The sequence below is a fragment of the Tetranychus urticae genome, chromosome 2 (assembly GCF_039701765.1).
Source record: "Tetranychus urticae isolate SD_2017Ah chromosome 2, NJAU_TeUrti_SD_1.0, whole genome shotgun sequence".
Classification (NCBI taxonomy): Eukaryota; Metazoa; Arthropoda; class Arachnida; order Trombidiformes; family Tetranychidae; genus Tetranychus; species Tetranychus urticae.
The window spans coordinates 22,317,325-22,334,043 of record NC_142959.1 but is presented as its reverse complement, the minus strand read 5'-3'; the positions used below and the strand labels follow the sequence as shown (position 1 = coordinate 22,334,043).

At 36.9% G+C, this 16,719-nt stretch overlaps 1 protein-coding gene across 1 annotated transcript in view; it reads left to right on the top strand.

Moving 5' to 3' along the window:
• The first annotated feature begins 9,414 nt into the window (after positions 1–9,414).
• Positions 9,415–16,719, top strand: part of LOC107368907 (uncharacterized) — a 30,203-nt gene continuing 22,898 nt past the window's right edge. Inside the window, exons 1-2 of the mRNA XM_015936802.3 lie at positions 9,415–10,049; positions 11,151–11,283. Coding sequence (XP_015792288.2) covers positions 9,951–10,049; positions 11,151–11,283 — 232 coding nt within the window. The 5' untranslated portion in view covers positions 9,415–9,950. The remainder of the gene's footprint in view (positions 10,050–11,150; positions 11,284–16,719) is intronic.

Genomic DNA, 16,719 nt, shown 5'->3' with positions numbered 1-16,719 from the left:
TAAGCTAATCCGGATGTGTCAAAACCGATGAATTAACCGAGAAAAACAATAATTTGAAGCTGAACATGACTAAAGATTGTCAGTTTTCAGACAAAATTTGAATTCACCTTTTATATCAGAATCAAACTGAAGAATCGAAGCTAACTGAAGAACTTCAAGACTGAATAAATTACCGATAAACTGACTTGATCAATCGACTAGCCTGAAGATCCACATATTTCACCTAAAACTGAACACATAAAACTCCAATCATTGGGAATAAGTGATAATGAACGTCTAAAGTTTCCTTTTGTGTGAATAACAGCGAAGATAAATTGGCTTCGCTTGTTGATATTTTGTTGAATAATTGTTAAATTGAATGTCTATGTTGAACATTTTAAAATTTATTTGTTAATTTTCTTGCAATCAATCAATTAATGAAATAAGTTTGTATTCCTAAATAATAATCGTTTAATTTTATTGAAATTTCACCCTATTACGGGAATACAGGAAACCGCTCCCAAACGGTCACACTCAATAAGTAGAGAGCAACCAAAACAGTGAATTGAGAAACACTGCAAATGGCATGGCCGGCCAGCAAGTATTACAAAGTAAGGGAAAAAATCATATAACGTAGGCGTAACAATTGTTGGGGAGAGATCTCAAGGATCTGTACATCAATGGGTAGAAATTAAATTAAATTTAAGGCAGGAGTGTGAGCGGTTCAAAGGAAAGGGTGAAATTACAATCAAAATTACAAAAACAAAAAAAAAAAAAATCAAAGGAAAAAATAAAAATAAAAATAAAAAATGTAAAGAAAAGGTGAAATACAAAGAGTGAATATCACAGGATGAGGGAAGAATCCTGCTTGAATGACTGTAGTTGTACAATATGGGTGAGAAAGCTTATCAGAGATTTGATAACGCTGCGTCGAACACTTCTAGAGGCATGTTCAATGTCCAGTGCTTGTAGCGAGTAGGCTTGGACGAGCTCTCGCATATCGGGACAGGTGCTGGTCAGCAAATGAGGCCAGGTGAAAGCATGAGGACACAATGAGAGTTTAGGGAGAACGGTGACTTTGCCAGACAATGGAGTGGTTAACTTATAGTACGGGACTCCACCGATAGTACCATATCTATCCACCAATTTAATTAAATTGGGCGAGAGAAATGTCCACAGGTCCCCTTTCGATTGGCGCCAAAGGCAGATCTGAGATTTGATCCAAGATTTTTGTAGTCTTAACCAAGGGGCAGAAGGGATAAGAGAGTGGATCAGGAGGGGAATTGATGGGTGAGCTTGGTCTTCCCTGGAAGGAGTCGGAGAGGCTGTCAGGTCCGACCATGTCCAGGAAAGATGGCGAACCGGCCATAGAAGAGCGTGAACATCTCTAACGTAGGATGAGTTCCCCGTAATATAGCGTCCGAGTTTGGGATGGATGTATAAATGAGTCAACGCAGAAGAGGAAATCAGGTCCACTTGAAGGGCCACCATGAGGAGATAAGCATGGTAGGCAGAGGAAACAGAATACCTCTCAATACGGCGAGTTGAATTTAATTCAATTGAGAATAAAAGAACAGATCGCGAAAAAAGCCAAGAGACCGAAGAAGCCCGGTAGGTACGCCTTTGCAAAATATCTGGGATATGAGAGACATATAGAGGTGGCAATTGAGGGCGAGGAGAGGGACGTGAGTAAGAAATACGTGGAGAGGCCGCAATTCCCGGCGGGAGAACATCCGAAAAGGGAATTGCCCTCTGTGAGTGGCGGGAGCACCAAATAATTAGCTGAAGCCAGAGATGGGTGATGGGATGAGATATGCCGTACACTGTGTACAGTTCAGTCATGCCCGTGAAATTAGGGTCCAGTGTAGTGATGGCATTGAGAGGGATAGAAAAAACGTGTTCCAGCAACAAAGAGACATCAGCCTCTCTGAAAACTTCAAAACCAATACACGCCAGTGGTGGTAGTAACTTATGAGTAAGGAGAAGGGATTTAATTCTCAAAGGGAGGTACCCATAGACCCTGCCAAGGCCTACTACGTCCCGCAGCATTCTGGTAGTGACGTCGCGACGAATTAACTTAAATTTAAGTGACTGGAGATCAGAAACCAAGTGGTAGCCAGTAATGGTGGGAGGGGAGGTTGGGGCGGTTAGCCCGAAAATGAGTGTCTTAGAGACATTGAGGCGGAGATCAATAGAGCTGAGAGTAGTGGCAATGTGAGAGATATGTGTTTGGGGGCTGACAGGGTCGTAAGGGGGTAGGATGACCAGAATGTCATCAGCATACGCAATCGTATAAAAGGATTTGTTCAGGTGACGAATGACTTCGTCCAGAGCCAAGATGAAAATCAAGGGACCACACGAGGAACCTTGGGGAACTCCTGAATCCTCAATTCTGTAATGAGTAGATCCTTCATAATTTAATTTAATTAGGCGGGAGCGGCAAAAACTGGCAACCAGTTGAGCGAGGGAGGGATCGGTGGCTGAGAGGCGATCGAGAAAATGGGAAATATTGATTTCATCAAACGCATTAGAAATGTCTAATGAAATAAAGGTAGGGGAGTCATGGCCTGTAGAAGTGGCAGCAAGATAAAAGTCAGATCTGGAAGTGTTACAGAGGAAGCCAAATTGAGTGGATGGCAGCAGAAAAGATGGGGCAAGACGCTGAAGTCTGGTGGAAAGGATTGAGTCTATTATTTTCAGGAGAAAATTCGGGGTCTTGAGCAAACGCATCCTCTTCTGGTCCGATTTGGGGATAAGTGTGCAGCCAAAGACGCGAATGATAGAAGGAATATAAGAAATGGAAAAGATTTTTTGCACTATTTCCCTCAACTTGGGCTCATTGGTAGTCAAAAAACGCTTCCAGGTGCGGCCCGAAAAAAGGTCTGCCCCCAAGGAGGTGCTGCCAGGTTTCTTAATCGCTTGTATGAACTCGTGGCGAAAAGCTTTGCCTCTGATAAATCCATATTGTAGGTCCGAAAAGGCAGGTTTGCGCAACGTGAAAGTATCCAGAGTTTCTTTCAGTGAATTTAATTGAAATGAATTAAGCTGGGAGGAGCTGAGGTGGGTGGTGGCGGAAGGTCGATTTAGTAGTCTGTGATTAATCCAACGCCACAAATGTCTACCATCTAAGAGCACGGCCTGTTTGGATAGCAAGGAAGGTGACTTAAATTTAATTCGTTTAAGCCGGATGGCTTCTTTCACCAGAGCATGAGCTTGAAAGTTCTTTTGTTTGGCTAGTCGCTTACGACGCCTTTGTAGGCGACGGAGGCCAGCAGACAATCTGATCGGTTGACGAGTTACCGGCAGGGAATGGCTTTCCGGGAATTGTATAACACGGCGACAGTTCACCACCAGGGGAGACAAGGCCGAGAGTGAAGTCGGGACATCTGAGTTATTTAACAAATTTAATTTAAAGGACGTAAAGATACGTTTTTTCGAAAGAGGCAAAGGCTGCCGGATGACTGAGAGTTCCAGGGAGGCCTTCAGCATATTGTGGTCATTCGGAAAGTGAACAACTTCTCCCAAGTGAACCTTAGCGTCCGCAGGGATGAGTACCACATCAATCCAGGTGCGAAAATCCAGCCTGTTAAAGGTGCAGTTATGGGGAGTAGGCGAGACAAAGTTAATTAAATTTTTTGCGGAACATAGAGGAGCCCAAGGCGAAGGGACCGTAGCAGTGTGTGACCAAAGGGGGTCTTGAAAGTTCAAATCGCCACACAGAATTAAGTCCTTTAAGTCCATCAGATATTGTACAACAGTATTGGTCTGGAAGTATTTGAGGAGAGGGCGAACAGAGACATAGGTTGAAACAATGTTTAATGAAAAGATCTTATAATGTAACAAAAAGTCTTGTGAGGTGACGACAGGATAAGGGTTAAGGGATGATTTGATCAGTAAGAAAATTTTGTCAGAGAATTGAAAAGTGTACGAGGAGTAAATTGAATTTAATTCAGGGAGAAGGTCAGGAATTGGTTCACCACAGGTGAGAGCTTTAAGGAGTGATAAGTTAGGTTCGTTGATCGAAAGGATATCCATGGACTGGTTGACTACTAGCTTGAGGGCAGTAATCATTCTTTCCCGACGACGACCAACATTCCAGTGGATGAGGGTGAACAAATGTGACTGCCCGACCAAATGTGATGACATTTCAGACAGTAGCGGAAGTGAGCTTGAGATTTAAATTTAATTTTAGCGGCTGAAATCTGAATTGTGAAGTGTTCGTTTTTTAATATCTTGTATAGTTTAGGGTCTTTGATGAACAGGAAATTAGTAAAGTTTCCTTCCACATCTTGGCGGGCAGTTCTGACCAGAACATCATGAGTGTAGGTGACAGAAAAATATTGGACGATATGATGTTGGAAAGAGGCCGGTGTTGGGGTATGCTGGATCAGGTAACTGCGAGAGGTGATAACGGTAAGGCAGGAAGAGTCTTCTAGGTGGATAGCTTCCAGCAGAGCAGAGGTGGGCAGAGGGTTCTTCAGAATTAAATTCAATTTATATCTCTTGGAGCCTGTTTTAACTTCGCGGGCCAAATAAGGGCTAAGAGATGTCGGCAGTGTAAACAAGACATTTGAAGATAGGATGGCAACTTGCTCCTCAAACAGGGACCCAGACGAAGTCGGCGAGGGAACGGAATGTGAAGGTGGTGAAACCGATGGCGGAGGAGAAAGAGATGAGGCGGGGGTGAAAGTCGAAGTGAGGAGATGGCAGGAGACTGTGAGCTTATGAGCTAAAGTAACAGTGGAGGGACTACGATGATAAGCATGATGAGCCGCGACAATCAGCAGGAGATCCAAGAGGAGATTCTTGTTGAGGTTGGGTTGTTTCACGAAAGTGTCAGGATCCACCGAGGCCAGTTCAGAAATAAGCCCGTCTACTGTCTTGTTGTTGGACTTCAACCACTGAGAGAGCTTGGAGTCAAGTAAATTAAATTTAACTAAACAGAGGAGGGTGCTCGAGTACGTAGCAGACATTTCAAAGAAACACAGCAAGAAGAACGAGGTATAATAATTTGTTCGAAAAAAGTAAAGGCGGAAATAGCCAGGAGATGGCGTGATAAGCTTAAACTAAAGGGGGAATAGCCACAATTAGCGTCCCTAGATGGCAGTTGAGTAAGCTATAGTCGTTGTTAGACTTCAAAGCTAGTATACAAACAGTGGTAATTACTTTCAATTTAATTCAAGTGATAAATTGTCAAAGAAAACTGAAATGCAGGTAACCCGAGAGCAGTTGTCAGGCCCTCATCGAGTCGATCGTTTCTTGTGTCCGATTTGCAACAAACTGGTTCTGAACAATCTGGTACACGACGGAGGATATGCCCAGCCTTTCTGTAAGCGGTCCTTTTGCGTTGAATGTATTTGGGACAAATATCGAGTCACCAGCAAGCCGTTGGCTGGACCTTTAATTAAATTGGTGGTTCCTTGTCCGGTTCGTGGGTGTGTACAACCGCTTCACCTACACATGTTGAGGAGCATCTCACCTCTGGAATTGGAGGCTTATCGAGAGATTGTGGTAACCTGTCGAGGATGTCTAGGAGGATACAATCCCTTTGATTATGCCAAACATGTTGCTGTTTGTATCAAAAAACCCACCAACGAGTTATCTTTCATTGATCTTCAAGGGCCCATTCTGAATCATCCAGAAGCCGGTGAGAATACTCTGTACGAGAAGAACCTGATGGTAGTAGCTAAGGCCACCCCAAACGTCACTGGAAACAGTAAGTATGACTAAATGCGCCTCTAAATTAAATTAAGTTAAAATGAAACGATTTCTACTCTTCTACAGTGAATTACGCGCGGGTGTTTGCCTTGCCGAGGAACATGAGGCTAATGGTTCACATCCCAAGACGAAAAACCGAAGTAAGGGTAAGCCCAGGGTTTGAGCACCAGGCTTTGCTTCAAAGAATGCAAGCTCACTTTAATTTCGCCGTTAACATGGATTTGGTCAGCCTGGAGGTAAAATGTTTCGAAGGGGAGATAACTTTTGATGAGTTCTTGGCTAACATTCCTGTTGGAGCCCCAATAAACGTCTGCCGAAAAGGGACCTGGCCCATTAATGGAGTGGAGACTAGGGTTTGTTACGTCCAAGGGTTAAACAAGGAATCGTGCTTAAACAATGATCATGTTTTCGAGATAGAGGAGATAGAAGAATAGGGGGAAATAAACCCAGAGAAAAGAAATTCAATTAAATTCAAAAAATCAGCTCAAAGAAAAAATCAAGTAACTTTTCATGTAATAGGAGCTTAATAAATCAGTTTGTTTGCGAGGCGTCTTGAATTCAATTTATTGTTCGCGTTCGTACAAAAGAAAAAGGGTAGAGGAAGCGAAATAGCGTCAAAAACGAAGGGTGAGGAAGTAAACGCGTCAAAAGCTCGTCATAACCCATTTAGTCGTGGAAAGGTGAACAACGATAAAAAACTCGTCTAAATAAATTTTCAATCTGTGTGCCCCTGATAAAATTCAATTTAATTTTACTTTAGTGGCTAAAGCAACTAAGAAACATGAGTTGTTTCATTATATCTCCCAGCCAATGTGTAATGGATGAAAAAGGCCGATATTTTTTGTGCGCTATTTGTCACAATGTGGTCCAAGGATACCTGATCCATGATGGAGGGTTCGGGCAGGAGTACTGTCAACGCGCCTTTTGTGGAACCTGTATTAGCGCACACAGCAGTAACGCGAACAAGAAGGTGATCAACAAAAGTGGAACTTGGAGAGTTGATTGTCCCATCGAGGGATGCACCTCCAACTTTAAACAGCCAATGTTACGAGAACCCTCAGAGACCGAGGAGGAGTTTTATAATATAATTAAAGTAAAATGCCACAGCTGCCGATTATTTCTCAATCCAAACAATTATATCAAGCATCTACCTGAATGCTTATCCAAATTGGCTGCGGGAGGAAATCCCAGTGGAGAGAAAGACATTTCAGGAGTTGAAAAAGGAAAAAATGAACAACGACCGGCTCTGGAAGATGTACAAAAGCATTTCATCTCTTTCAACGGTGCTGTTGAAAACGAAAAATGTAAGTATTAGATAGCTAAGCCCCGAGAGTTAATTAAATTGAATTAGAAGGGAAATGAAACTTTGAGACTAATATAATGTTATTCCTAAACAGATGTCTACGGAAATATCAAAAAGGTTCCCAACAGCCTGGTGCTCAAGCTCTTTTACGAGAATCGCATACACCGAGTGCAGTTGAGTCCCGGAATGGACACCACAGCCCTAATGAGCAAGCTAGGAAGCGTTTTGGGAACAGAGGAGGAACTAAAATTGGTCTTTCTAAAACACCGCAGTTTGAGACAAATTGGGTCACTACAGGGCTTCCTCCGACCACTGCCCATAGGTGCACCTCTCAATCTGACTCCTTACCGGCCTAATTTGGCTGACAGCAGCAAATACATATGCCTGTACAAGCTTTAAAGCCGCATAACCTCAATTTGTATTAAATCTTCAGACAAAATAATCACTATTAAACAGAATAAATTCAGTTCAAAAGATAAAAAATAAATTTAATTTAATTCAACAAAAAAGAGAAAAATAAAGAAGAAAGAAAAAACAGATTGAAAATCAACAAATGAATGGGTGAGGGGGGATTAACCCACTCAAACATAGAAAAGTAAGGTAAGTAGAGAAGGGAATTGAGCATGAAAAAGATTTTATGAAACGAAAGTGAAAAAGAAATAACAATGACCCAGATATAGGAATCTGGTGTGATAAATTAAATTAATAGTGAAATGTAGCCCTTGGGAAAAAGGTTAGTCCAAAATAATGTAGTTGTAGGCATAGTTCGTGATTGAGACATAATAACGGAGTTGCTTGAGGTATTCTTCACAATCCTTCTTATCAGTAGCACGATGGCCTTCTTGTCCACATGACGCACACTTGTATTTTTGTGAATTTAATTTGTTAGGGCAGATTTCTGTCCTATGGTAGTCCGCACAGATCTTGCATAAAGATTGGGAAGCGCATTCAGAACGAAGGTGTGAAAAGCGAAGGCAGCGATTACATTTAATTAAGCCAAAATAGTCGACCGCTTTAACTGTGGTACAACGATAGAGAAAGCGGCCTCGTCTAGTCTCCAGCTCATCTCGAATAGCTGGCGAGACTCGGAGAACAATATTTTTCAAATTAGTACCAGCTACAGGGAAGCTCTTGTGGAAAAGGATTTTATCTTCAGCATTAAATTTATTAAATTTACGTAAATCTGAGATGAATTCTTCCGTGTTTGTGGTCTGGGCCACACGAAGCACCATGACCATCGGGTCCAACAGTTCTGGAACATAGGGCGCGGCATCAGGGATAATAGCTTTAACTTCTCTGATGAATATGGGTTCTTGAGCCGAATTAGTCAACTTAGTTAGAATCTTATCACCACTGACTCGTAGGCTGGTGATCTCTGCAGTAATTAGAGCATTAATTTTATTTAATTCAATTTTTTCTCGAATGGCTGAAGCCTTTTCAGGGTCCGCTGCGTTAATGAAAACGACTGGTTCTCTAAGAGAAGAGGTCCATTTGAGCCATTTAGCTGGTATCTCTGTGTCATCAGGTTGGTAAGTTTTTTGGATTTTAGCCGCAGCATTAAAGGTCTCACTCGTAGCGAAGTCACGCTGGTTGGTGGGTTTGCGCTTTTTCCCCAAGGAAATAGCACGCTCTTCAATTATAATAGCAAGTTGATCTCGATAAGCGGAGAAGACTTCATCATCTGCTGGAGCAGCTTCCAAAATTCCTCTGAGAGCATGGCAGACTCGCTTCTTCTTTTTATCATCAGCGAGTGACTCAAATGATTTAGAATTCTGCATAAGTGATAGGATCTCTCCCACTAATTCTTTCTGTGTTTCAAGTGATGTAGCCTTAATACGCACCATATTGGGCTGGCCTTTGTATAGATATTTCAGCAACAGGTCGACTTTCAGCTTGGAGGCTTCCATTGCCACAAAAGGTTGAGGATCAGCCTGTTAATTAAATTAAATGATTCATATAGAAATCAGAATAAATGTAAGTTATGGTACAAAGTTACGTTTTCTGTTACTGTGAGTTATGAAACATAAAGGTATAAATTCAATATAATTAAAATCAAGTGGATTTACAATCCACTAAATTTAGAAGATGATGAAATGGGAGAACAAGCATGGGTAAGAAACCATGGAAAATGGAACTGCAAATACCAACCATTTCTGATGGGTTACAAGAAGAAATAAATAAAGCAGGTGATTTTCCCAGGGTATTGAGGTGGTAACAAAGCTGAGGTAGTAATAATAAATCTAATCACAATCAATTATCACAAAAAACAATTAAATTAAAAAACCTGTTAAATTAAAGAGAACTTCCTGTTTTAATCTCAATTTTTCGGTTGTCGCCCTCCAGTGGGCATAAGTTGAACATAAACTCTCTCTCTTCTTTACTCTTTGTTCTTACTGAAGTAAGGCCTTTTACCGAGGCTGTGCAAGAAAGTTGGAGTAAAGTTGTGTGAGTTTCATCCAGAGTATTTTCACATACTTTTCCTTTCTTAACTCACTTTTTTTTACTCTTCCAACTTTTTTCTCTTTCTCATGTTTATGTTGTGATTATGTTTCAATCTGTATCATCAGGAATATACCAAAACAATCTTGTCCATGATGATGATGATAATAATGGTAATCGTGGTTAACAGTCAAAGTGTGATGAGAGTTATAAAGCCTTTTTAGCAACATCCATTGGGCTTACCATCAAAGAAGTTAAATTTTCTTTTCCTCTCTTTGGTCTTCTTTATTTCCACCTTCTCCAAACATTTATATAAAAAAACTACTACACCTTTTTTTTGTCCCGTCATTTTCCCATTCTTATACTCTAAACCATTTCCGACATTTCCATCTCCACCAACTGGATCTCCAACAAGACAACCATTAACCATCACCACAAGTCATCGTCATTAGTCACCATTAGTCAGTGAATTGAATCTCTGTCCTCAGTGTTTCCATCAACGATCACCGCCATGCCATCACGAAAATATATTTATTTAGACGAATATGATTCCCGAATTGCTCTTTACTCGGATGAAGCCTTCCAACATGGGATCACATTTAATGCAAAGGTAACCCAACATTATTCCCATTGATATTATTTGGCAAAATTGAGATAATTGAAAAGCAAATGAAGCCAATGATCATTAAACCATCAAAATACCCTGTGGATAAAAAGCATTATTTCTCCTACCAGCAACTGTGTATTAATGGTGTTACACATATTTTTCACTTGCAGCTTTCTTTTTCTCTCTCAACACTTTTCTCTTTCATTGATTCCCATTTTTCTCTGTTCACATCTGTGGTCTTGTTACTGTTCATCAATAGTCAATCATTTATCAACAATTAATACAAAACAATGTAGTAAAAGATTGAAACAATGTGGTTTAACCATCAACTCATCAGAAAATGTTTTGTTTTCTTTTTCTCTCTTGTGAGTGCGTTGCTATTGAAGCAAACCATTTTTTTCCTGGCAAAAATCAATGTTTCAAAAACCATCAAACATGAGAAAAAACGATGAGTCAACCTCAATATTGCATGCATTAGTCAATAACAGAAATAATCACAAGAAAAATGGAATTGGAAATAAAACAGAAAAAGTTAAACTCTTAGTTTTTGTCAACCTGTTTTACCCTCTTCATATGCACAACACTTATCCTTTTTTCACTGGTAACTTTCCATCTTCTCCATTCTCTGGTTTACCCTTTTACTCATCCTTTTTACTTTAGCCTTTTGTTTGCCGTAAAACACTTTCCAATTTAACCATCATTAACTTTATTTTATTATCATTGTTCAAATCATTAGTTGTCAACTAAACTAGAACTAAACCAACGTTTTTTACCCCAAAAATTAGGTTTTCATGCTCAATGTATTTTCAACTTTCACTGTTTTTTTACTTCAAATGCTTCTCATCCCAATTCCTGGTTTAACCAGAAAAATAAAAATTTGCTAATCTTAAATGGTTAGATCTAATTTAACCAGTTTAACCCTGGTTTTCACCCAATCTTCATTGTCACCACATTGACTTGAATACAAACATCATTAACCTTTTGCTTTTCACTTCAACTTCCGATTATCACCATTGACTATTAATGATTTTCCTCGAGCCAATTTGCTAATTTATCTCTCTTTTCTCTCTCTTTTACCCATTTTTTTGTCAAACTATTTTACAGTTTATTGGTGTATGTGAGGTTCCTCGGCCTAATTCAAGAGTGGAAATCGTAGCTGCCATGAGACGAATACGACATGAATTTAAATCGAAAGCCATTAAAAAGCGTAAAGTAACCATTGAAATTTCACTTGAAGGTTAGTTTTGTAACCCTTTTTCATGTACTTTTTTCCCCATTAACATTTCCCTTCATTGAGCTAAATTGTAAACATTATCATCGTCTTCAATTTTGTAACTCTTTGGTACATTTCCAAGCAACTTTACCCACCAACCTCCAAATCATAATGAAAACCTTGATTATACACCCAACTCATGATGGAGAAAGTGCTTTATTTTCAGATCAACGTCTCTTTCCTTCAAAAATCTTAATAATTTAATGGGCTCAACTTTTTCCTCTAATGTTCTCTTCGTATTTTCGCTTTTTTCACCTTCAAAAAAAGTAGAATCTAGTTGACAGAAAAACTTGTGACATTTCTCTTGAGCATCAATCCCATGTAAATTAAGTGTCAATATCAATAGACTCATTATCCTTAATCTACATAAACATTTCTCTACTAATGAACTGTTGATAGGTTTTTCATTGTTTCGTTAAATTATTAACAACACTTGTCCATGAATTGAAACAAACCCAAGACCAACTCTGAATGATTTCCATTTTTTGACCCAATGAAAAGCTTTCCAAGTTACAAAATTGAAAACAATTTCATATTTTTAGGCCAATCTCTCATCCAAAGTTTTCTGGATTTTGGATGAAAAAGTTTCAACCATTCACAATGAACCTCAAATTAATACAACTTTGTAATCCTGTTAACCATGAAAAGCTTGTTTCAATTCATTGGCCAGTTTCAATGCAATTTACATCAACATTATTCATAAATGTTGCTTCTCAGGTTTAACTATCGCACTTATAATGACTTGAACAAATATAAATAATCAAACAAACAAATTGGACAACATGAAATTCATTTGCAAATCATAATAAGTTAATCTTCTTCCAAGGTTGGGATTACCTTTACATTATCAAACGATGATGCATTATGATATTCAGTTTCATGTTTACATCAACAATAATTCAAATTGCTTCACTGAGAGTCACCTCCACCTTTTTTCCTTAACTGGCCCTTAATCTCATGTTCAAATTGATTTACGATGAAACCGGAAATCTTTTGATTGGTTTCAGACGTAAATTCAGATTCTTACATTGGCAGCCTAACAGTGATCATTCTCATATCCATTGAACTTCTGAAGCCTTATATTCTGCATTAACATTACCAAATTGTGTTTCTTAATTCATTGCTTTTTGTCTAAACTCTCTATCGATTGATTGACCAAAAATTTTCCCACTTTCATTCAATTATGAGAAACAAAAATTTCCTTCGACATGGAAAATTGAATAATGAGTTTATTAATCTTTCATTTCTTTTCCTATCAAAATGAGTGAATTTTTTCGCTGATCAAACACCAAAAGGACTTTATTCACAATCACAATGCAATAACATTTGACAGTTGATCGCAGTAAGCTTATTTATAAGATTAATTCTTGTTATTTCATTTAAGTTTTGATATTCTCATTTCACCAACTTCACCTTCAACCCATATATCATGACGATAATGATGAACAGAATTGCTTTCATTGCTTTCATCATTCCAATTCCAATATCTTTTGGTTTATATGGCTTTCATGTGTCTCATGATCATTCCCTTTGTTAGCCAAACAGGTAACCTTTCATATTCATTATTGAACTATTGGTTTCAAATTAAGATCAATCCATGATCAAATTTACAGACTTCAGGCTCTAACATTTCAAAGCATAAAAGCAAAGTTCCATTCATGAGCTATTTAACTTTAATCAAAATAATTTCCTAACGATGCTTTTCCGAGCTATTCAAGTCCAATTCTGTCCACCAGTTTTTCATGATTAAACATGGCATTCAATATTTCTTAAATCAATGTCAACAGATTGAAAGCTCTAGTGAAACAACGAATGCTTTTGAAGCTCAAATCTGAAATTCTCATGTATCTCGTATTCATTATTGAATTTGTATTAGAACAGAAAATGAAAAATGTTAAATTGAGATGAAAGCGTTATGATGGTTATGGTTGAATTGAATACATGAGGTAACTTTAACTTGACTTGTATGACAAGTAAGGGCCGATCCGATGAACTAAAATGTTTGTCAAAATGTTTGTTTATTGGCAATGTTTGTTAAAATTAATCAATTTTGATTAATGTCATTTTAAATCTTAATTAGAAAGCGCCATCTTTTGTTTTTTAATGATTTTAAAAGGTAACTAAAAATAATTTATAATCAAAAGATAAGAAATTTAATCTGAAAAAATGTAAAAGCGCATGAATGAAATGATTGTTAATTTTTTGATCGGACAGTGTTAATGTTGCTGACGTAACAAAATCAAACAAACATTGCCAACTAACAAAGATTTAACCAACATTTTTAACATTTTTTGGTTCATCGGATCGGCCCTAAACCTGTAATATCACAACATTCATCCCAACACATTCACTTGTTTCCTAACCTTTATAATATAATCTGAATCATTGTTTCTACCTTTTCACTGGTAACTGTAATTTATTTGCTTCTTTACTTGACCAGAGTTTTTATGTTCATCTGTAAATTTGGCAAACTTGTCTTTACTCCTGGTTAAAGGAAACTTTGATTACCTTGAAAAGTAGATAAAAATAATACCAAATAACGACTCGACAATGATATGTTATTACCTTGGACCTATTTTTGTTTCCCCTTTGAGACACAAAACTCAGGCTTATTGTTGATTTTGTTGTTTTAAAGTTTCTCTTCTTAGCTCATGCTTTAAACATGAAATTACTCCATCCAGAACTTGAACAAGTTGACAAATCATTAGTTATTTATATATATTTTAACAATCAGTTTGTCTAAAAAATAATATCAGATTGTAAAATTACTATGAGAAATGATTGCATTGAGACAATTCGTAAAAACATTTCCAAACGAATTCAGTTTATCGGAATTTATCTCATTGCTCATCAATTTTCGCCCTTATTCTGAACATTTCCCTCAACATTCGGAGTAGATGCTAATTCGAAAACAAAGTTCAATGCAAAGTTGATAAAAAACAACTTTATGAGCTTCAAACTCGAATTTCAATTTCTTTTGAATCACAATTTTTATCAAAAAAAGATTTTCGATTTTTCTTCATCCATTCAAATTTCTGGAAAATCGCGATTTATCTGAATACTTTTACCATAAATGGTTGTCAATTTTTTGGACAATTTTACTTTCTAACAATTAAAATGTTGAATGTAAATTGATTAAAGTTTTTAATTGTTTTGCAAAAAAGTTTTGTCATTAATCTTGAATTAGACATTGAAAAGTTTTCTGCTTTGAGTTACAATCATTGAAGCAAACAAAGCTATTAATTGTTCAACAATCATCATTAAATAGACGGAAAATAATGATTTAATGTTGAAATGTTTACGCTTCTGCAACATGAAAAGGATTGATTAATTTTAATTGTTAACTTTATAACCAATAAACACTGAAATTAAAGAGAACCAGAGAATGGTTAATTATCAAATTATTAGATTACCCTATTTAAGGTAATTACATGAATATTTATTATTCACCAAGGAATACACTTGGACCTGCCAGTGAACATAATTTTCAATTTTCTTGCCATGCTTTCTTTCAAACTTTCATGATATATAATCTTTTTATCTGAATCTTTCAACCTTTTCCTTTTTCTCTATTCATTTCCCATGTTCCTCATCTTGTAATACATTTCTCAACTTTCACTTATTTTCAGGCAGAAAAGTAAGTAAAAAGAAAGAAGGAAGAAGCAGAGAAAAAAAACAAGACGTTAATCTAATAATTGAATTGATGCTAACAATGAAAGCCTATTCTCGACTCTCTTCATTGTCTATGTTTTTCCTCATCCTCTTCCTAGTCATCCCAACGTCTGAAGCTCAAGTGAAGCTGTAACAATGCTGAAAAGTTATGAGATTTAACCTGAAAATTCAATTTCCAACTCCTCCAACATTGAAACTCTTTCCCAGTGTCTTATCTAAATGATTGTCCATCTTGCTCATGAGGGTTTCATGATGATGAATCATCCTCATCTCGAGCATCTCAATGAACATCTTGATGAACATCTTTCCAATCATAATCATCCTTGAAATAATCTTCATTCCTCTTCACCATGAACCAACTTTGATTGATAGTAAACTGCAATTATGGCAATAACATTATCTGAAATGTGCATTTACAGTCACAGTAGACTGATCAGATTGAAGAGACTGTTTCAACTTCCATCTTGTAAAAAATGATAAAAACCTTTCATCATTATATTTTCCTCTCTAAAGCTCATCAAAACTTTATCATTTTTGCCGAAAATTCAATTTTTCATTTTCTTTTCTCCTCACTTTTACAATCAGAAAAAGAAGAAGAGGAAAGAATGGAAAAATTGACAAATCTTTTCTTCTTTTCCCATTTACAACACTTGCAATGAAACTTTTGGTTTCACCCTGAAAATCATTAAATGCCATGCAATTAAATTCACTCCAATTTGCAAAACTAACCTTTTGCAAAAGTCCATCTTGAAAGAGCATTTTGATCAACTTATTGACCAACTGACCGTCGAGAGTAAATAAGTTGAATTTTATCCTCTTCCAAATCATGATTTTGATTCTTGAAAATCAAAAATTTTCTGTCAACCCAATCCTCCAAAGACTAACAAGATGGACTTAATGCTTTCTCAAATGTCTATTTATCCAGAAAATAAAAACAAAGTTTTGCCACAGAGCAAAGAATCAAACTTCATGTTAATATGATTGAAACTTTTTGCTATCCAAAAGAAAAAACATAAACTCAGAATCATCTTACTTCATGATTTAGTAACACGCATAAGTGCACATTCAAAATATATAGCTTTTTCCTATTCTTTTTTATTTATTTTTCCATGAACAAAAAAAATCTTCTCTAAATTCAAATCAAATCTGTAAAAACAAAGAGAAAGAAGAAAAAATCTCAACAAATAACCAACAGAACTTTTTCCACCCTTTTACAGACAATTTATCAAAGTGCATTAAGAAGTGGGAGTGAAGAATAAAGTTTTTATTGAAAACCACGAACAACTTTGTTCCAGAAAATTAGAAAAGTTCAATCATTGAAACTCACGAAAACTTGAAATACAAACTTATCGCAATTTGGCGTTTATTTTTCTTCCAATCTCAACCTTTACAGATTTAAATTGTATTTATGAACAGAAGAAGTAAAAAACTGATAAATTGTTGAATCACAATTTATTTTTCTCTAGTAAAATGAAAATATTATCAAAACTGCTTCTGGGAGTTGAAATGTATTCTTGAGAAGGAAATTTCATTTTCAATATCAATAACATTTATATTGATGTGAAACTTTTTTTTGTTTTACCTTTTATCCTTTTGAATTCAGAATTGAATGTCAATAGGTTTCGATTTTCCAACGCCTTTCCAATAATAATCATGCTTTTCAGGAAAGGATAACTGAGCTGGAAAAGAGTTATTTGTGATGAACCAAAGAAAGAAAAAAAACGAAAA